General features: G+C 41.4%; 1 protein-coding gene across 1 annotated transcript; it reads right to left on the reverse strand.

The window, feature by feature from the left end:
- Positions 1–7,877: 7,877 nt before the first annotated feature.
- On the reverse strand, positions 7,878–20,988 carry LOC131197113 (vomeronasal type-2 receptor 26-like). Its single transcript, XM_058180765.1, has 4 exons — positions 20,698–20,988; positions 19,307–20,164; positions 11,405–11,531; positions 7,878–8,779 (listed from the first exon to the last, which is right to left on the reverse strand). Exons 1-4 carry the CDS (start codon positions 20,986–20,988, stop codon positions 7,878–7,880), a joined length of 2,178 nt encoding a protein of 725 aa, XP_058036748.1.
- Between the last annotated feature and the right edge of the window lie 1,225 nt (positions 20,989–22,213).

Here is a 22,213-nt window from a genome sequence, read left to right on the forward strand (position 1 = left end):
ATTGGGAAAGGTCCACATATTTGGGTCCAAGTTTTTAGATTTCTGAGTGGTTTGAAGATATTTGGTGGAAAGATAAACTTTATCGCCCACTTGATATTTATTCTCAGGGACCTTTTTTGTCTGCTTGTTTTTATGCACGGTGGCGTCGTCGATCGCCTTGCGAGTCATTTTCCATGTGCTTTGTATTTGATCTATCCATTCTGATAAAGAGGAAACAGTAGTTTCTTCCTGTGGGAGTTCCGAGATAGGAACAAAATCTTGGCCTGAAGCTATTTTAAAGGAGTAAATCCGTGCTACTATGAATTGAGTTGTTGTAGGCAACTTCAGCAAAAGGTAAGAGATCAGCCCAATTATCTTGCTGGTAGTTAACATAACATCGGAGATATTGTTCTAGTACAGAGTTGACGTTCACAGCTTCCATTAGTTTGAGGATGATGGGAGGAGCTTAATCCTTGGCGGAACCAATGAGTCGTAAAATTCTTTCCAAAATTTAGAAGTGAATTGAACTCCTCGATCTGAAATGATGCGATCAGGCACTCCGTGAAGTCTATAAATGTGTTGTACAAACAACTTTGCTAGAGTCTTTGAGGAGGTATTTTGAACATGGAATAAAATGGACTTGTTTGGAGAAAAGGTCAGTCACTACCCATATAACAGTATTGCCGGAACTTTCAGGTAATTCCACTATGAAATCCATGGATATTTCTTTCCATGGGGTTCCTGGTCTGGCTACCGTTTGTAGTAGTCCAGGAGGTTTTCCCGGAGGTCTTTTGGATGATGCACAGACCGGGCAACTTGCTACATATGCTTGAATGTCTTTTTTAAGACTTGGCCACCAAAATTGTCTTTTAAGAAGATGCAAAGTTTTCACAAATCCAAAATGCCCTGCCATCTTGGCATCATGGCATCGTTGTAGGATGGTTTCTCTGAGTGATAGAGGAACATATAGTTTTGTTCCAATCCAAGCTAGTCCATCACGGAGTGTGCATTCATGGGAATGCGTTAAGTACCAGTCATCGGTGTTTAAAGCTTCTTTAAACGATTTGGTTAGTTCATCTGGGAGTGAGGGGTCAGCTTTGAGTGGCTTCTAGTTATTGCTGGGGCCGCCAACTGTTGCAGGAAGTATTGGTTGAACCACTTGGAGCGAGTGCAATTGTATTGGGGTAAACGTGAAAGAGCATCTGCTAAGAAGTTTTTCCTCCAGGAATATAGTGTAAAGTAAAATTAAAGCGGTTAAAATATTGAGTCCAACGGGCTTGTTTAGGCGAAAGTTTTCTAGGAGTCTTTAGCGCTTCCAGATTTTTGTGATCAGTCCAAACTTCAAAAGGATGATTTGAACCTTCTAAGAATTGTCTCCATGTCCGTAGAGCCCAATGAACTGCAAATGCTTCTTTTTCCCAAATAGCCCATCGTCTTTCGGTTTCAGTCAATTTTCGAAGTGAAAGCTCAGGGTTGTAAATTACCATCAGCATTGTTTTGGAGCAAGACGGCTCCGACTGCTACATCACTTGCATCAGCTTGTATTACAAAAGGAACATCCATGTCAGGGTGCTTTAGAATAGGTTCGGCGGCAAAGAGTCGTTTCAATTTTTCAAATGCTGCTTGACATTCCATTGTCCATTCGAGGGGTAATGATGGTTTGGGTTTCGTGTCTCCTTTAGTTTTTAAGAGGTTAGTGATTGGTAAAGCAATTTGAGCAAAGGAGGGGATGAATTGACGATAGAAATTTGCAAATCCCAAAAACTTTGGAGCTGTTTTGCGTGTGCGTGGGGGGGCCCATTCCAAAACAGCTTTCACTTTTCCTGGATCCATTTCTAACCCATCAGCCGAGATGCGATATCCTAGGTAGTCTATTTTGGTTTGATGGAAATCACATTTGGATAGCTTGCAATACAGTTCAGCAGACAATAGCTTTTTGAGAACTGCTCTTACTAGTTTAATGTGTTCTTCCATAGTTTCTGTATAGATGAGTATGTCGTCAAGGTAGACAAGAACTCCTTTGAACAAATGCTGATGGAGTATTTCATTTATCAGCTGCATAAAAACTGCAGGCGCCCCCTGCAGACCAAAAGGCAGTACTCAAACTGGAAACACCCTAGTGGACAGTTGAAAGCGGTTTTCCATTCATCCCCTCCTTTATACGGACTCTGTAATAAGCTTCGCAGGTCCAATTTGGTGAAGAACTTCCTTCGCTAAGTGTGCTAACATATCTTTCATGAGTGGCATGGGGTATATGTTTTCGGCGCACACAGCGTTCAAATTTCTATAGTCAACTATAAGGCGAAATGAGCCGTCTTTCTTTTCGGAACATCACAGGTGCGGCCACGCGAGGCCTAGCTGGTTGGATAAAGCCCCGCTCTAGGTTTTTGTCTATGAACTTTCGCAGCTCTCCCAATTCTTTTTGGGTCATGGGGTAAGCTTTTGGTTTTGGAAGTTTTACCCCCGGTAGGATGTCGATGGCACAATCAATAGGCCTATGGGAGGTAACACGTCTGATGCTTTCTCACTAAAGACTTCGCAGGTCCAATTTGGTGAAGAACTTCCCCTTCGCTAAGTGTGCTAACATATCTTTCATGAGCGGCATGGGGTATATGTTTTCGGCGCACACAGCGTTCAAATTTCTATAGTCAACTATAAGACGAAATGAGCCATCTTTCTTTTCGCGGAACATCACTGGCGCCACACGAGGCCTAGCTGGTTGGATAAAGCCCGCTCTAGGTTTTTGTCTATGAACTTTAGCTCTCCCAATTCTTTTGGGTCATGGGGTAAGCTTTTGGTTTTGGAAGTTTTACCCCGGAAGGATGTCTATGGCACAATCAATAGGCCTATGGGAGGTAGAACGTCTGATGCTTTCTCACTAAAGACTTCCGCAGGTCCCAGTACTCCTTAGGTATCCTTTCCTCCCCATCTATCCGTTCAACCATTGCCCCCCATTTATCTTGGAGCATGGCCATAGTCTGACTCTACTTGGAACCCCCTTTTCCTCCTTTTAACGCTTTTGAGCGGAACCGTAAGACTCCCGTTCTCCAGTTAATATGGGGGTTCCATTTCCGCAACCACGACAGTCCTAGTACCAAAGGTTGGTCCATTCCAGGGGCTACTATGAAGTTTAAAATCTCGCGATGGTCTCCAATTTCCATTTCTATGGGCTCTGTTACAAAATGGGCGGGTCCTCCCCCTGCCACACTGCCATCCAACTGGGCAAATGCTATGGGCCTGCTTAGGGTTCTCAACCTTAGTTCCATTTTTTCTACTAGTTCGGGACTGATCATGCACCTAGTACATCCCGAATCTAATAATGCTAACATTTCCCCCTTGTTGCCCGAGGAGGGAACATGCAGGTTGACTGGAATGTCCAAGGGCCCCCGTGCCCAACTCACCAGAAAGTCTTCGTCGGACTCCGATGTGGTTTTGCTGTCATCAGTGTCGGTCGACGCTTCGCGGTCCTCCTGGATGGGCGTGCCCTTCTTGGCAATGCCGTCCTCCATTTTTGCCGGTTTTCGTGCCTTAGCAGTTGGTTTCACTGCTGCCTTCCCACCACCAGGGGTCGTGCTTGGAACCAACTTCACTCGACAGTCGGCTGCCCGATGGCCCTCTTTTCCGCATCTGTAGCACGCAGTCGATCGTTGTCCCCCTCCCTCTGGTCTGGGCGTGTCCCTTGAGGGCCACCCAGGAGAATGGGCCGGGTAAGGTCTTCCAGTGCGCTGCCTTCTGCTACGGTCCTTCGCTAGTTCAATTTCCATCTCCGCTGCCAGGGTATACCAGCCATACAATGTGGTTGGAGACGCTCGTGCCCGGCACAGTTCATAGAGATCTCCATTCAGGCCCTCTTTGTAAAAGTCGACCAGGATCACCTCCGACCACCCTCTCATCAAGGGGACTAGATCACTGAATTCCTGGGTATAATCAGCCACCGGTCTCCTCCCTTGCCTGATGGTTTCATTCGACCTTTGGCTTTCTGCTCCAGGGGTCCTCAAACCTCCTCCTTAGTGCCGTAATAAAATGCTCGTAATTTTGCAGTAGGGGGGAGTGGTTTTTATACAGCGACACAAACCATGCAGCTGCTCTTCCGGTCAAATTATGGGTCACAGCTCTAACTTGTGCTGCCTGTGACCAATAATCTCCCCCCCAGTCTAACATGTGGTCATTCACTATCGCCAGGAACAATTCCAACTCCTTCGCATTTCCATCAAATTTTTCTAATATGGGGGAATTTTGGCTTTTCCTTCCCCTGCGCGGCCTTGCTTGGTCAGCAGGTGGCGCCCAGCCCCCATCCAATTCAGCTTCCTCTGGGGAGAGAGTTTCTGTCTCTTCAGGAATCTCATCACCCTGGAAATCACCTCTAACGGGCCTCTTTGTAATTTCTTCTTCCCCTCCCCCCTTGGAGGACTGAACAGGGGATTCATACCTTTGGCGAGCAGCTTGCCTTACTTTCACTTCACGAAATAAGCGTAGTGCTTCGTCCAATTGGAGGCTGTCTCTGACTTTCTGCTCCTCAGCCCACTCGGACAAAGTGCGCTGTTTCTCCTTTCTCCTTGTAGTTACTCCAGAGGGAGGTTCCTTGAAATCGGGTTGCCTCCTCTCTTCTTCCAACTGCATTATCTCCAGCTCAGGGCTAAAACTGACAGAAGAAATACCTCCGGACGCCTCCCCCAGTTCAGCCGGCAGCAGGCCTTCTATCACCTTTGGGTTTTCTTCCCCCCCGGTATTGCGATTGCAATCCTGGTTGGTAGACATGATGTGAGTTCCAGCTTAATGTCAGGCTACCCCCGACGGCAAATAGGAAAGAATTCACCTTGACTCCATTTGGTATGGAAACAAGTACTTTTACTTTTACAGTCTGGTTAGCAGCCAAGCAAAGCTGGAACTGAGACAAAATATGGCAAACATATCATATCCCCCCAATTGTCCCTCCTCCTCCAGGAGGTCAGGCTGGTCTGGTCCAATGCCAACTCCTTCACGGCCCCTCGTGGTAATCTTCTTCCACAGGTCTCTGGATGTCAGTCAACTCAGGAATGCAGTGTCGGTTAGGAAAGCGCGCGCTGATAACATTCAATCATTAATCACCCCTCCTCCCAGTTATGTCAGCCGACACTAATAATAAGCTCTTTTCCCTTACCCCGGACGGTGGTATGATTCACCTCATGATCCTAAAAGTTTATAATACAGAAATAAACATTTTACATTCTATCTACTGATATAATCATTTAAAAATAAATGAAGAGTGGAGTGGAGGCTGACAGGATTTTAGAAATGAACAATTGGCTTAAAAAATGGTGTTATCAACAGAACTGAAGAAGCTTCTTGGATGAGAAGCAAAATGTCTTCAAAGGAAAACAAGAAAGTCCATTTGCCTCTTGAAAAAAAACCTTTGGGTTACATACCAGAGGTTTTCCAAGCATTGATTAGGCTCACCAGCATGGACTCTATTTACAAGCTGTAGCTAGTTGTTTCCCTTATTGCATCTGAACCTTTATCATGCTCCTGAAACTCTGCCACTTTTATTCTATCTTGCAATTGAGTGTCTGTGTGTATATGTGTGTGTGCGTGTCTGAGACAGTACAGATGGCAAGATTAAATCAAACCAAATATAGAATAGAATAGAATAGAATAGAATAGAATAGAATAGAATAGAATAGAATAGAATAGAATAGAATAGAATTTTTATTGGCCAAGTGTGATTGGACACAGAAGGAATTTGTCTTGGTGCATATGCTCTCAGTGTATATAAAAGAAAAGATACATTCATCAAGGTACAACATTTACAACACAATTGATGATCAATATATCAATATAAATCATAAGGATTGCCAGCAACAAGTTATAGTCATACAGTCATAAGTGAAAAGAGATTGGTGATGGGAACTATGAAACGATTAATAGTAGTGCAGATTCAGTAAATAGTCTGACAGTGTTGAGGGAATTATTTGTTTAGCAGAGTGATGGCCTTCGGGAAAAAACTGTTCTTGTGTCTAGTTGTTTTGGTGTGCAGTGCTCTATAGCGTCGTTTTGAGGGTAGGAGTTGAAACAGTTTATGTCCAGGATGAGAGGAATCTGCAAATATTTTCACGGCCCTCTTCTTGATTCGTGCAGTATACAGGTCCTCAATGGAAGGCAGGTTGGTAGCAATTATTTTTTCTGCAGTTCTAATTATCCTCTGAAGTCTGTGTTTTTCTTGTTGGGTTGCAGAACCGAACCAGACAGTTATAGAGGTGCAAATGACAGACTCAATAATTCCTCTGTAGAATTGGATCAGCAGCTCCTTGGGCAGTTTGAGCTTACTGAGTTGGTGCAGAAAGAACATTCTTTGTTGTCCTTTTTTAATGATGTTTTTGATGTTAGCTGTCCATTTGAGATCTTGCGATATGATAGAACCCAGAAATTTGAAGACTCTTCAACATATCTGGGTTTTCAAGAGTTTTCAAAGGCCAAAAAAAAGAGAGAGAGAGAGAGAGAAGACTGTTCTACAGTTTTGGCTCTTTTTGCAATTTTCTCTCCTTGCTTCAGCTCTCTAGGTAAAGGTAAAGGTTCCCCTCGCACATATGTGCTAGTCATTGCCGACTCTAGGGGGCGGTGCTCATCTCCGTTTCAAAGCCGAAGAGCCAGCGCTGTCCGAAGACGTCTCTGTGGTGATGTGGCCGGCATGACTCAACGCCAAAGGTCCACAGAATGCTGTTACCTTCCCACCAAAGGTGGTCCCTATTTTTTCTACTTGCATTTTTACATGCTTTCGAAACTGCTAAGTTGGCAGAAGCTGGCACCAGTAACGGGAGCTCACCCCGTTACATGGCAGCACTAGGGATTCAAACCGCTGAGCTGCCGACCTTTTGATCAACAAGCTCAATGTCCTAGCCCCTGAGCCACCGCGTCTTCAGCTCTCTAAACCTCACCGCGTCTTCAGCTCTCTAAACCTCCATAAAACAAGGGATGTCCAACAATCTCTCACTGCTGATCTAATTGGTTGTGCTACATTTGGCTAGAAAAGGTTGTCCCTATCTATCTTTCATGGAGAGCATTATAGGTCAAAATTGTGCCTATAATTGGATGTGGAAATTGATTAGTGATCAATACAAAACTTGTAATATGTTGTCAGGAGCCTGCAAGTATATAGGCTGTGCATTTGGAACTTACTGCAGTTTTTGAATCCCCAACTAGAACTGAGTTGATATGTTTTGAACAATCTTTCATTCGAATGAGTGAAATTTCCATGTAATATTAGCCACTGTTGGATGTAACTTCCATGAATTTGTTGAATGCCTGTTAGAGTCATCCCAACTGACAATCATCTTTACATTTATGATTTATGATTTATATATATGATTTATGACATATGATTTATATTGATATATTGATCATCAATTGTGTTGTAAATGTTGTACCTTGATGAAGGTATCTTTTCTTTTATGTACACTGAGAGCATATGCACCAAGACAAATTCCTTGTGTGTCCAATCACACTTGGCCAATAAAATTCTATTCTATTCTATTCTATTCTACATTTTATGCTGGTGAAAGTGTACAATAACTGTCCTGTGGCTAGGATAGATGTAGGAAAGGATAACTATTGTGTTTATTAAATCGATTTCATTAATTTACATTCATAATTCTACTCTGAGCACTTTCAAATCAGACCACTGTTTGTGAACGCCATGTAAGTTTTTTAGGTGAATGGTGAAGTTGGGAGGTAGATGGGGAGATAGAGATTTAAAAGAAAATGAGGTGATAAATGAGTCGATGTGATTATTCCTCATTGCTCCTGGTGTTTTCTCATTGAACTTTTTTCAGTTCATTGTCCTCATTCATTATCTGCATTCAGCCCTTTTTTGCCTCCTTGTACAGGCAGATCTTTCAAAATAAAGAGACACAAATGAATAATTTTTAAGTCTTTGTTTTTATTAGGTGCTCCTTGGAATTCAACTCAGGTCTCAGCACAATAATGTAACATTTGGGGAAAAATATACAACCCAGTAGTCCAAAAGTAGAAGCTAAAATGGAGAAGATCTCCACAGCCACCATATACTTCCCTTTGATGCTCAGATAGGCTGGAATGAAGGAAAACCAAACAGCACAAAATATCAGCATGCTGAAGGTGATAAACTTGGCTTCATTGAAGTTATCCGGCAACTTCCTAGTTTGGAAAGCCACCATGAAACTGATGATGGACAAAAGGCCCAAGTAACCCAAGACAAGATAAAACATGTTGGAAGAACCTTCGTTGCATTCAGCTATAATTTCGGTGATTAGAGTGCTACGGTCCAGATCTGGGAAAGGAGGAGAGATGGCCAACCATACTACACAGATAGTTGCTTGAAAAAGGGAGCAAGAAAGAATGATACATCTGCCCAATTTTTTCCCCATCCACTTTCTCAGGCTGGACCCTGGTTTGGTGGCCATGAAAGCCACAATGACAGTGATGTTTTTGGCCAAGATGCAAGAAACCACTGCTGAGAAGATGAAGCCGAAAGCTGCTTGCTGGAATAGACAAGTTATCGTCCCAGGTTGTCCAATGAATAAAAAAGAGCAGAGAAAACAAAGGAGGAGAAATCCAAGGAGGGCGTAAGTGAGTTCTCTATTGTTTGCTTTGACAATCGAAGTATCTCTGTGCTTGATGAAAATTCCTAGCAAGGCGAATGTAAGAAGGGAAAAAAGGAGAGCAAGAAACGCTAAACAGGTTCCTAAGGGATCTTGATAAGATAGGAAAATTATAGTTTTGAGAACGCAGTGATCATGGCGTCCACTTGGATATTGATCCTCTGGACATTTGAAGCAGTCATTCATATCTGAAGAAAACAACAAGAAATCATACATTTTCTGGTTCCTTCCTCCACTGGCCAGTCCTTTATCAACCCAAACATTTTCTATACAGGTAGTCCTGGACTTACAAACAATTCATTTAATGATTACTCAAAGTTACAACGGCATTGAAAAAAGTGACTTGTGACAGTTTTTGACACTTAATGACTTTTGAAGCATCCTCATGGTCACGTGAGGGATATGGTAGCTCAGTGGCTAAGATGCTGAGCTTGTCAATCATAAGGTCAGTAGTTCAGCGGTTCGAATCCCTAGCGCCATGTAATGGGGTGTGCTCCCGTTACTTGTCCCAGCTTCTGCCAACCTAGCAGTTCGAAAGCATGTAAAAAAAATGCAAGTAGGAAAATAGGGACCACCACTCCATGCGCTTTTGGTGTTTAGTCATGCTGGCCACATGGCCATAGAGATGTCTTCGGATAGTGCTGGTTCGGCTTTGAAATGGAGATGAGCATCGCCCCCCCTAGAGTCACGAACGACTAGCACATATGTGCAAGGGGAACCTTTACATGGTCATGCGATCAAAATTCAGGCACATCTTTATTCTGAGGCTTCTCCAGTCTATCAATAACCTACTAGGAATGTAGTGCCCAGAACTGTACACAGAAATTTCCCCTGTCTGGTTTTCTCTGTCCCCTCTCCCCTTCCTACATATTACTTACTCTATGGTTTACTCCATTTAAACTCCCCTACCTCCTAATCTTTTCTTTCCATTTCCACATTATTGCATGTTTACTCCTTGGGAAAGAGCCCTTCTCATTTTGGAGCTGCCCAAACCTAGGTTTCTGATAAAAAGAGAGTAATTAAAAACTTGATGAACCAAGAATAGATGGATATTTCAGCCTTAGCTGGAAGAAAGAAGTTCAAGCAAATCTAATAGATCCCATATGGATGTGTTTAATCCCTGTCTAAGGTTCTGTATAAGAGGTAGTATTCAGCCAGTTCAGACCAGTTCGGGTGAACCGGTAGTAGCGACCTGCGGGCCCACCTGTTCCTGCGCTATGCTGTCCTCTTTAGCCATGTTTTCAAACTGTGCACATGCGTGGAAGCCGCATGTCTGAGCAACGCGCATGTACCAAAGGCTGTGCACATGCATGCACATTCACATTTTTGGTGCTGGGCAAACCAGTAGGTAATTTATGTGAATCCCACCCCTGTTCTGTATCCTACTCCTTACTTTTCCTCCCTAGGGATTAAACCTGATTAATGGAACAAAATGTGAATCTTTTGCATTTCCCTACTTAGTTGTTGCTGATTAACCCTAATTTCCTCCTCATCTCTGCAGCAATTTATTTATTTATATTCCACCATTATTATTTATATAAACAGTTCAAGGTGTGAACCTTCTTCCTCCTGATTTCCCCCCAACAACAACCCTGTTGTGCTGAGAGAGAGTGACTGCCTCAAGATCACCCAGATGGCTTTCATGGTTAAGGCAGGAGTTAATTCATGGTCATATATTGTATATTTTCTCTGAATTTTGCCTTCTATGTACCTTTTGGGTCTCCAAAGATCCTATTCCTCCTTATTCCCATAAAAAAATAGTAACAAACCAGGATTAATCAGATTAACAGATAAACAGAGTTGGAAGGGACCTTGTAGGTCATCTAATCCAATTCCCCACCCAAGCAGGAGACCCTACACCAGGTGTAGTCAACCTTTTTATACATACCGCCCACTTTTGTATCTCTTTTAGTAGTAAAATTTTCTAACCGCCCACCAGTTCCACAGTAATGCGCTGTGTATCGTCATCTGCGCATGCCTCTTGGGCATCGTAGATTGAGTTTGGGGGGGGAGGGGCACCAGCTACCAGCTCTGCTTGTCTGTTACAGCAGGGTAGTGTGGAGGGAGAAGCGTGAGCTATTCTGGGATGAGGCTGTTTTGTTTGCGGTCGCACTATAGCAACATTTAGTTTCACTTATGTAACATGAAGTAAACTTATGTGCGGGTGATACAAATAGTATATTTTCAGAAATTTAAATTGTCACAGGGAATTTTATGAAAATTTAATGAAAATGTTTTTAAATAATGCTATGAAATTTTTTAAAAAAGTCAATTAAATTAAAAAAAAGGAAAGTGCTTCAGTATTGGACAAAACCCCTACCGCCCACCATGAAAGCTGAAACACCCACTAGTGGGCAATAGGGACCAGGTTGACTACCACTGCAATATACCATTTCTGACAAATGGCAGTCCAGTCTCTTCTTGAAAACCTCCAGTGATAAATCTCCCCCAACTTCCAAAGGCAACTTCTGTTCCATGGGTTGGTTGTTCTCAGTCAGAAAATTTCCCCTTATTTCCAGGTTGAATCTCTCCTTGTTCAGTTTCCATCCATTGTTATATGTCTGGCCTTCAGGTGCCTTAGAAAATAGCTTGACCCCCTCCACTCTGTGGCAACCCTCAAATATCGAAACAGTGTTATCATGTCTCCCCTGGTCCTTCTCTTCACTAGGGTAGCCGTGCCCAGTTCCTGCAACCGTTCATCCTATATTTTAGTCCCCAGTCCCCTTATCATCCTGGTTGCAAACTTGAAAAGAAGTAGGCATTTTTTGGGAAAAGTAGAAAGGGGAGGCTACCTATATTTAGAAATTGCATACCTTTCTGGTTTGAAATCTTCCCTTCTGGGCATGGAACACAATTGTAACAACAAAATTTTTCTCCTTCTTTCTTTTCTTTCCAAAAACCAGGAAGACAGGAAGGGTTGCACACTGAAACGGGCCTTATCTATCCATAGAAAAAAAAGGGATTTCAGGACTGGACAAATGGTGAAAATAGTATTCCATTTTATAGTTATTCAGTAGCTCTGGGATTCAACCTTCAAACAGTTATTATCAGCTGAGCAGATATACAGTAGCTATAGATGGAAATAGATCAGAGGTGGGTTTCAGCCGGTTCTGTCCAGTTCAGGCGAACCAGTAGTGCCGACTGCTGGAGGCTCCGCCCGCCCACCTTGACGTAATGCGTGAGTATTGCACATGTGCAGAAGGCCACGCATGCTCAGAGGTCCTGTACACACGCACTCACATTTGCGAGCTGGTAGGGAAGGTATGTGAATTCCACCTCTGAAATAGATATACAAACCATTCTATGATTTTCTAGCACATACTTTCTATACTTCATTCTAATATTCTTTCTCTTAACAATTGCAGTTTCTTCTAATGAATTAAGAAAGATAAACCCATAAAAATCACAGATAACTAGATAACCATGGAGCCAAATGCATCAGACAAATCCATAAAACCACAACTTTACAAACCTAGTCTTCTGTTGTAATTTAATCAATTTAAAGCTGCATTCAATTTAAGGCTTTAACATAACATAACATCAGAATTGGAAGGGACCTTGGAGGCCTTCTAGTCCAACCCCCTGCCCAGGCAGGAAACCCTACACCATCTCAGTCAGATGGTTATCCAACATTTTCTTAAAAATTTCCAGTGTTGGAGCATTCACAACTTCTGAAGGCAAGTTGTTCCACTTATTAATTGTTCTAACTGTCAGGAAATTTCTCCTTAGTTCTAAGTTGCTTCTTTCTTTGATCACTTTCCACCCATTGCTTCTTGTTCTACCCTCAGGTGCTTTGGAGAACAGCCCGACTCCCTCTTCTTTGTGGCAGCCCCTAAGATATTGGAACACAGCTATCATGTCTCCCCTAGTCCTTCTTTTTGTTAAACTAGACATACCCAGTTCCTGCAACCGTTCTTCATATGTTTTATCCTCCAGTCCCCTAATCATCTTTGTTGCTCTTCTCTGCACTCTTTCTAGAGTCTCAACATCTTTTTTACATCGTGGCGACCAAAACTGGATAGGACTAATAAAATTAAGATCAACAGATTAGATAGCATATCCAGAATATAGAAGTAGATGGAGTAAAAGAGTTAAAAGAAGTGTATGGGCAACAAGCTGGAAAGAAAATAAGATCAAAAATTTGGATGCGGGCAAGATGGATGATGGATAACAGGGGAAAAAAATCAGAATTAGGACTATACAGGTTGGATAATTATTTTACATGTAGTGTGATAGATATTAGGACAATATTTTAATATAAACAGATATGAAGAGTGAGATAGAGGAACAAGAATTAAGCAATCACTGGAAAATTAGAATTCGAATGATGGTATGATAAAATATGCATAAGAATACGAATAGCAGTGAAATGCTAGAATTAAACAATGGGCGATTAGATAATGAAAGAATATATTTCAATGTAAATATATGTGCATTAACAGTAGAATTATACGGATTGAAGGATCGGAAAGAACATGGAGAGATGTACTTGAAATGTATAAACAATTGTGATTGGTACTAGAAGTCTATACTGAATCATTGAATAATGAAAGAATGAAAGATGAAATTTTGATATAAATCGATGTGAAGAGTTAACTAAAGGAAATATGAATTTAAAAAAACCCGTATCTTTGAATATTATAGCGATATGGGGGAAAAAAGTTAAAATAGAGATAGAAATAAGACATGGGTGAAATGCTACCAGTTCAGACCAGTTTGGTCAATCCAGTAATGATGGTGGTGGGTGGTTCGGAAAACCTGTAGCGATGGTGGCACGAAGCTCCATCCACCCACCCAGTTGTTGTTACCTCCTGGTTTTAACCAGGAAGTAACCTATTTTTTACCCTCTGCACATGTGCACTTCCGAACCAGTAGGAAAAGTAAGTAGATTTCACCCCCGGAATAATAGTATATATATATATTAATGTGTTAAGTTATATGAAAGAACAAAAAGAAGGTTTAGAACCGAAGGGTGATAGCAAAAGATATGTGTAAACAATATGAAACAATGAAAATGTAATGTATAAAATTATAAAATATATCAGTAGTAGAAAAGAAGACAGATACAGGAAAGAATACAAAATTGGAAGGAGACCTTGGAGATCTTCTAGTCCAACCCTCTGGTCAAGCAGGAAAACCTGTACCATTTCAGACAAATGGTTGTCCAAACTCTTCTTAAGAACCTCTAGTGATGGAGCACCTACAATTTCTGAAGGCAAATTGTGCCACTGACTAATGGTTCTAACTGTTAATAAATTTCTCCTTATTTTTAGGTTGTTGTTTTTTTTATTTGAATTTATATCCCACCCTTCTCCGAAGACTCAGGGCGGCTTACACTGTGTTAAGCAATAGTCTTCATCCATTTGTATATTGTTCACAAAGTCAACTTTTTATTTCCCCCAACAATCTGGGTCCTCATTTTACCTACCTTATAAAGGATGGAAGGCTGAGTCAACCTTGGGCCTGGTGGGGCTTGAACCTGCAGTAATTGCAAGCAGCTGCTGTTAATAACAGACAGACTTAGTCTGCTGAGCCACCAGAGGCCCTGGTGATTAGTTTCCACCCATTGTTCTGCCTTATAATAAAACAATAGGATATTCCTGACAGAATCCTAATAAGTCATTAACAGCAAAGTGACAGTATTATGAGAATATGTCTGGTACATAGTTCCAGGTCTGGTTTCTAATTCTGGGGGAAATGAGAAACAGGTCAACTATGGACTCTCTAGGTTATTGCAGTCTGCCCAGTAGCTCTCAGCTCAACCCATTCCAGAAGTCTGCATTTGGAGAGAGAAAAAATGGATAGATTGCTCTACAAAACCACATTGATTTTTCAAGATAAGACAAGATATAGGTACTTGAAAATCAACCAGTCCATGAATTATCTAGGGCCTCTGGTGGCTCAGACTGCTAAGACAGTCAGTTATTAATGCAGCTGCTTGCAATTACTGCAGGTTCAAGTCCCACCAGGCCCAAGGTTGACTCAGCCTTCCATCCTTTATAAGGTAGGTAAAATGAGGACCCAGATTGCTGGGGGCAATAAGTTGACTTTGTATATAATATACAAATGGATGAAGACTATTGCTAACATAGTGTAAGCTGCCCTGAGTCTTTGGAGAAGGGTGGGATATGAATGCAAATAAAAAAAAATTAGTAAATATTAGGATACATAGATTAGTGGCCTTATTTGTCATATGGCAGCGTTTTAAATTTCTAAGGGGAAAAAATAATTGAAATGTAAGAAATGAAAATATCTGAGACTTAATTATTGTCTCATTTGGATTTTTAGGGTGAAATTCATCACACGGAGACTATTGAAAGAGTACAGAAAAGAGCAACAAAAGTGATTAGGATATGGAAGGCTAAAATATATGTTGGAGGAATTGAGTTTGTCTAGTCTAGTGAAAAGAAGGACTGGGGTGATATGATAGTGGTGTTCCAATATATATATATATTTTCATTTATATCCCGCCCTTCTCCGAAGACTCAGGGCGGCTTACACTATGTTAAGCAATAGTCTTCATCCATTTGTATATTATATACAAAGTCAACTTATTGCCCCCAACAATCTGGGTCCTCATTTTACCTACCTTATAAAGGATGGAAGGCTGAGTCAACCTTGGGCCTGGTGGGATTTGAACCTGCAGTAATTGCAAGCAGCTGTGTTAATAACAGACTGTCTTAGCAGTCTGAGCCACCAGAGCCCTTTGAAGGGTTACCACAAAGAAGAAAGGGTCTACCTATTTTCCAAAGCACCAGAAGGCAAAACATGAGGCAATGTATGCACACTAATCAAAGAGAGAAGCAGTTTGGAATTAAGGAAAAATTTGCTGATAGTGAGAATAATTAAGCAGTGGAACAACTTGCCTCCAGAAACATTGGAAGTTTTTAAGAAGATATTGGATAACCATTTGTCTGAAGTGGTGTAGGTTTTCCTGCCTAAGTAGGGGGCTGGACTAGAAGACCTCCAAGGTCCCTTCCAACTCTATTATTCTATTATGCATAGATACATATCATCTCAGTAAGCTCAAACTGCCCAAGGAGCTGCTGATTCAGTTCTACAGAGGAATTATTGAGTCTGTCATTTGCACCTCTATAACTGTCTAGTTCGGTTCTGCAACCCAACAAGAAAAACACAGACTTCAGAGGATAATTAGAACTGCAGAAAAAATAATTGCTACCAACCTGCCTTCCATTGAGGACCTGTATACTGCACGAATCAAGAAGAGGGCCGTGAAAATATTTACAGATCCCTCACATCCAGGACATAAACTGTTTCAACTACTACCCTCAAAACGACGCTATAGAGCACTGCACCACAGACCAACTAGACACAAGAACAGTTTTTTCCTGAAGGCCATCACTCTGCTAAACAAATAATTCCCTCAACACTGTTAAACTATTTACTAAATCTGCACTACTATTAATCGTCTCATCGTTCCCATCACCAATCTCTTTCCACCTATGACTGTATGACTGTAACTTTGTTGCTGGCAATCCTTATGATTTATATTGATATACTGACCATCAATTGTGTTGTAAATGTTGTACCTTGATGAAGGTATCTTTTCTTTTATGTACACTGAGAGCATATGCACCAAGACAAATTCCTTGTGTGTCCCATCACACTTGGCCAATAAAAAATTCTATTCTATTCTATTCTACATCTAGAATTGTTTCTTTTTTGAAAATGAATATAAAGATACATGAGAATTTATGAATATCTGGATTTAGGAATGTCAGGGTTCCAAGTAACTCACCCAACCAAGTAAGACTCCGAGGCAAGCAATTCCTCAAAGATTCATTTTATTAGAGATGTCATATTGGCACATCTGAAACTGAAAGCCCTGGATTTTGCCCACCCAAAGGAAAGTCAAAGTCCCTTCCCCTGCATCCACATGTCCATCACATAGTCCAAAATCTACCATCCCAACTGGAGATGCCTCCCAGTCACGCCACTACAGGTGCAGGCTGAATGTCCTTGACTCTCAGAGAAAAGAATGTTGTTATGGCTAAATAACTCTACCAACTTCATGCAACCCCCTCCCATTTTTCCACAGCACTAAGTGTGGTAGCCCTGAAGATCCAAAAGAAAAGATGGCCTCCAGGGCTGATATCTACTATACTTCACCTGGTTAAATCCTTGGTGCCAAACAATCTTATCTTCATCTATAGTTAAATATCTCCCATCAGAAATGTAAGGATTTACCCAACCAATTTTAAGCCTGTGGAAGGAGTTGTTTGGGAAGACAACCAAGTTAGTAATTTCAAGACGGGTTGGCATTTCTCCATGCTTATCCAGGAATATAGTATCTCCAGCAGAATTGTTGAATGAAAGATCTTGAAGATATTGATGAAGCTGGTTATAAGCAGGGGGGAAAATTTAGTTCACCTTGGGTTTTATGTGTGGCAGGGTTTTTTTTTTCCCTTAAAAAAAAAGATATGTAAGATACATATTTTCTTTATTATTATTGATATTCTGTACATTGTAATCTTCACATGAATTAATTGTGGATTAAATTTTTATTTCTCAGAGACCGGATTACGTCCTCACATTACATTATGTAGGTCCATGAAAGGTAACCATGAAAGGTAAAGTGCTATTGGACACCATTCCTTTTGAAGCAGAAGTGGTCTTCAGCCGGTTCAGATGAATTGGTAATACCGACAATCAGTTGACCCTGCCCACCCACCCCCGCTCTATCCTGTCCTTTATTTCTTGCTTTGTAGTTCATCTCAATCGCACGGAACAGCTGATTTCCTCCTCTTCGCTGTTCTACTTATTGTTGCTGACTTGGAAGGCTCCATTTTCAGCGAACCAGTTGTTAAACCAGCAGCATACCACCACTGATCTGAAGAGAAGTCGAGGTCCTACAGGATTAAATTTTGGGACAAAACTGGGAAAACCTGATTTGCTTGAACCCTTGGAAGCACACTGGGTGACTGAGCAATGTCATAGAGCTGCTTTTGTTAGGATAAATTGGAGGAGGGGACGTTATGTTGCCTTTAGCTTCTGAATGGGACTGTGTGCTGAGATAGGAAGTTCAAAGGACAGTCTAAGAAAATGGGACTTCCCTGTAGAAGACACTCTTTGTGAATGTGGAGAAGAACAATCCATCTCACATATGTTACGCTGCATATAATGTCCTTCAACATGTATGGAGGAAGACCTCACGCTGGCAAAAGAAAATACTGTCATTGTGGTCCAGTCCTGGGAGAATGTCATTTAGTTTAAATACTATTTATTTTATGTATTTTTTACACATGCTATATTTCTACGACCTGTTTTATATAGCTAATGTACTTGTTCAGTGTTGAATGTTTTATGTCTATAATTTGAAGGTGCATCTGACACGAATATCGAAAAACCTCTGAACAAAGGATACAACAGACAACCAATAAATTATTAATATAAAAAGTAAGCTTTGTAAATCTACATCCACTGTTTATACCTTACTGCAGGTGTCTATAAGAATAAATTATTTTCAGCTTGTATGGAGATTATATCATCTAATCCTTGATACGGATGACTAGAGGTGACATGATAGCAATGTTCCAATATTTGAGGGGCTGCCACAAAGAAGAGAGAGTCAACATATTCTCCAAAGCACCTGAAGCCAAGACAAGCAATGGATGGAATAGAATAACAGAGCTGGGACTGACCTTGGAGGTCTTCTAATCCAATCCCCTGCTTAGGCAGGACACCCTAATTAACTTGAGACAAATGGTTATCCAATCTCTTCTTAAAAACATTCTGTGTTGGAGCATTCACAACTTGTTCCACTGATTAATTGTTGTAACTGTCAGGAAATGTCTCCTTAGTTCTAAGTTGCTTCTCTCCTTGATTAGTTTCCACCCATTGCTTCTTGTCCTGCTCTCAGGTGCTTTGGAGAATAGCTTGACTCCCTCTTCTTTGTGGCATCCCCTGAGATATTGAAACCAAAAATGTAATGCTAATCAAGAACAGAACCAACTTAGAACTAAGGAAAAATTGCCTGAACAATCAACCAGTGGAACAGCTTGCCTTCAGAAGTTATGGGTGCACCAACATTAGAGGCTTTCAAGAAACGATTCAACAGCCATTGTTCTAAAATGGTATAGAGTTTCCTGCTTGAGCAGGGGGTTGGACTAGAAGATATAGAAGAATGCAGTATTGGTCGCCACAATGTAAAAAAGATGTGGAGACACTAGAAAGAGTGCAGAGAAGAGCAACAAAGATGATTAGGGGACTGGAGGCTAAAATGTATGAAGAACGATTGCAGGAACTGGGTATATCTAGGTTAATGAAGAGAAGGACTAGGGGAGACATGATAGCGGTGTTCCAATATCTCAGGGGCTGCCACAAAGAAGAGGGAGTCAAACTATTCTCCAAAGCACCTGAAGGCAGGACAAGAAGCAATGGGTGGAAACTAATCAAGGAGAGATGCAACTTAGAACTAAGGAGAAACTTAATGACAGTTAGAATAATTAATCAATGGAACAACTTGCCTCCAGAAGTTGTGAATGCTCCAACAGTGGAAGTTTTTAAGAAGATGTTGGACAACCATTTGTCTGATGTAGTAGGGTTTCCTGCCTAAGCAGTGGGGTTGGACTAGAAGACCTCCAAAGTCCCTTCCAGCTCTCTTATTCTATTCTATTGTATCTCCAAGGTCCTTTCCAACTCTGTTATTCCGATATCTTAGTACAACTTAATTAATCTGACAGAAGAAACATTACCTGCCAGGGCTCGAGTTCCTGAAGATTAAAATCTTGGCGATCCATCTTTGCTTTCCTTTTCGGCTGAGATGAAGAGATTTTATGTAGAGCATGTGCTGCAGCATAGATGGCATTATAAATACTGTAACTATGAGCAGCCATGGCCATTTCAAAAAAAGAGCCAGGAAGACGCTCCAGCTTTTCCTCTCCAGAACATGTCTTGTTGACTTTTAATGTTCCAGTGGAATTTGGGAAAAGACATCCAAATGCTTGTTCCCAAAAATCCTTGAGAAACACATCTCCTTGCGCCCCGAATGGCTGAAGCCTCTGAAGAAATGTGTGGAATCCCTGAACTTCATTGGACTGAACGGTCAGAGAAATGGCTCCCCCAAATTTTTGCAAACGCCAGCCTTGCTGGAAGCTCATTAACGCAAAATCAATCTGAGCTGTTGTGAGCCACACCTTCCCACCAGGAATCCGTTCTTCAGGTAGACTACTGACTGTTTCTATCATTAAGGTCAACCAAATAAAGGAACTTGTTTCTCCATAAATGATGAAGACGTTGGCTTTTCCTTGCATCACGTGTAGGTTACATTTTTCAGCCATCTCCAATGTGTCTTCGTACTTGTAAATAAAAGCTTGTTTCGGAGTTCTTTCGATGAAAGCTGAACAGATTCCGTTCTTGGAAAACAAGAACTGCAAGCTTTGCAGGAAAAGTGTCCCGCTGTTATCATCTACAATGAAGAGACCAACCCAAGTCCACCCGAAGTGTTGTAACACGCGGATCATCCCCAAACTTTGATGGGCTTCATTAGGGACAATGCGGTAAAAGGAAGGAGTTTGATATTTTTTTTCTGGGACAAAAGAGCCGTAGGTAATCTACAAAAAAGCAAAGAAATAAAAATATACAAGTCGACAACAATGCACTCCCTAACTCTGTTGTTACATCCTCAACCTCAATCAATCAATTAATCAACATCCTCAATCAAGGAGAGAAGCAACTTAGAACTAAGAACTAAGGAGAAATTTCCTGACAGTTAGAATAAATACAATGGAACAACTTGCCTCCAGAAGTTGTGGATGCTCCAACACTGGAAGTTTTTAAGAAGAGATAACCATTTGTCTGAAGTGGTGTAGGGTTTCCTGCCTAAGAAGGGAGTTGGAGTAGAAGACTCCAAGGTCCCTTTCAGCTTCACTTCTATTCTATTCTATTCTATTCTATTCTATTCTGTTCTGTTCTGTTCTGTTCTGTTCTGTTCTGTTCTGTTCTGTTCTGTTCTGTTCTATTCTATTTCTAGTCTAGTCTAGTCTAGTCTAGTCTAGTCTAGTCTAGTCTAGTCTAGTCTAGTCTATCAAGAATACCTAACTTCAATCCTGAGCTACAAATAAACACCTTTAGTGAAATGTTTTACCTGTGGGATTTTGTAGAGGCTCAAGATGTCTGCCATGCCCATGGAAACATCATGGCCAATCCCCCCAATGACAGCTATGAGATTTTTCTCCATCCCGCATTGGAAGTTGGGTACAAACCGGTCAGCTTTGGAGAGCAGATCCAAGATATTGCGATAGACCGCCCTTGTGTCATAATAGCTGTCATAAATATGGAATCCAAGGGTGGTATTGGCCAAAAGGTGGGTATCCTTATTGATCTCATTGACAGCAAACATCAAGGCCAGCAGATGCTGATAGAACTTAGTGATCATGCTACGCATCAACACAGAAATATATTGCAGTTTTAGTAATGTCCGCCTTTGTATTATACAAAACAAATGCTTGTTTCTTTGAACTCTCTTCCAGTCCAACTTTATATTTCCATTCTAAAATAAAATAAAATACACTGTTCCCAAAGTTATGCCTTGCAATTGTTTCTACCTCTGAGAACTCACCTTATTTTACATTCATGTAATGGTGTAATCTATTATTGTAATATGTTTCTTACACAATGTTTGCAGCAGAATAATAACCAAATTTGGTATAAACCATGGCTATACATGCAAATGAATATTAAAAGGTAAAGGTTTCCCTCGCATATATGTGCTAGTCGTTGCCGACTCTAGGGGGCGGTGCTCATCTCCGTTTCAAAGCCGAAGAGCCAGCGCTGTCCGAAGACCTCTCCGTGGTCATGTGGCTGGCATGACTCAACATCAAAGGCGCACGGAATGCTGTTACCTTCCCACCAAAGGTGGTCCCTATTTTTTCTACTTGCATTTTTACATGCTTTCGAAACTGCTAGGTTGGCAGAAGCTAGGAAAAGTAACAGGAGCTCACCCCGTTACACGGCAGCACTAGGGATTCGAACCGCTGAGCTGCCGACCTTTCGATCGACAAGCTCAATGTCCTAGCCCCTGAGCCACCGTGTCCCTAATGAATATTACACAATCAGAATTCTGGAAATGACAAAAACAGAATCTGCATCCAAGCCATTTTCTTCATACTGTCAAGGCAGTGGTGGGATTCAGATAATTTAACAACCGGTTCTCTGCCCTAATGATTTCTTCCAACAACCAGTTCACCAAACTGCTCAGAAAGTTAACAACCGGTTCTCCCGAAGTGATGCAAACTGGCTGAATCCCACCACTGTGTCAAGGGGAGCTCCATGTAATAATAATTTTCAGTAAGAATCAGAAAAACGACTTCTCGAAAATATGGAGAAATGTTGAGTTCAGACCTTTCACTAGCCATGCCTTCTATGGAGTTAATCATGACTACCTTTTCCATCGCTACCATCTAATCATTGTAATTCCTCCAACACTGTGGCTGAAACCCATTTTGATATTACAAACGTTGAATTGAAAATAAAACTCCTTACACTGGAAGATCGAAACTCAGCTCCTGCAAAGGGTGTTGCATGTAGTCAACTTCACTTAAAATATACATTATCTGAGACAGCATTCCCCCTATGAAGAGATCACCCGATTGATATCGCTC

This window comes from Ahaetulla prasina, chromosome 4, assembly GCF_028640845.1.
Source record: "Ahaetulla prasina isolate Xishuangbanna chromosome 4, ASM2864084v1, whole genome shotgun sequence".
Taxonomy (NCBI): domain Eukaryota; kingdom Metazoa; phylum Chordata; class Lepidosauria; order Squamata; family Colubridae; genus Ahaetulla; species Ahaetulla prasina.

Coding starts and splice junctions, on each gene's coding strand:
- LOC131197113 (XM_058180765.1), bottom strand. CDS start 20,988: ATGATCACTAAGTTCTATCAGCATCTGCTGGCCTTGATGTTTGCTGTC. Junction 11,532..19,306: donor AGGAACTCGAGCCCTGGCAG/GTAATGTTTCTT, acceptor TTCTATGGATAG/ATAAGGCCCGTTTCAGTGTG. Junction 8,780..11,404: donor GAAGATTTCAAACCAGAAAG/GTATGCAATTTC, acceptor TGTTTTCTTCAG/ATATGAATGACTGCTTCAAA.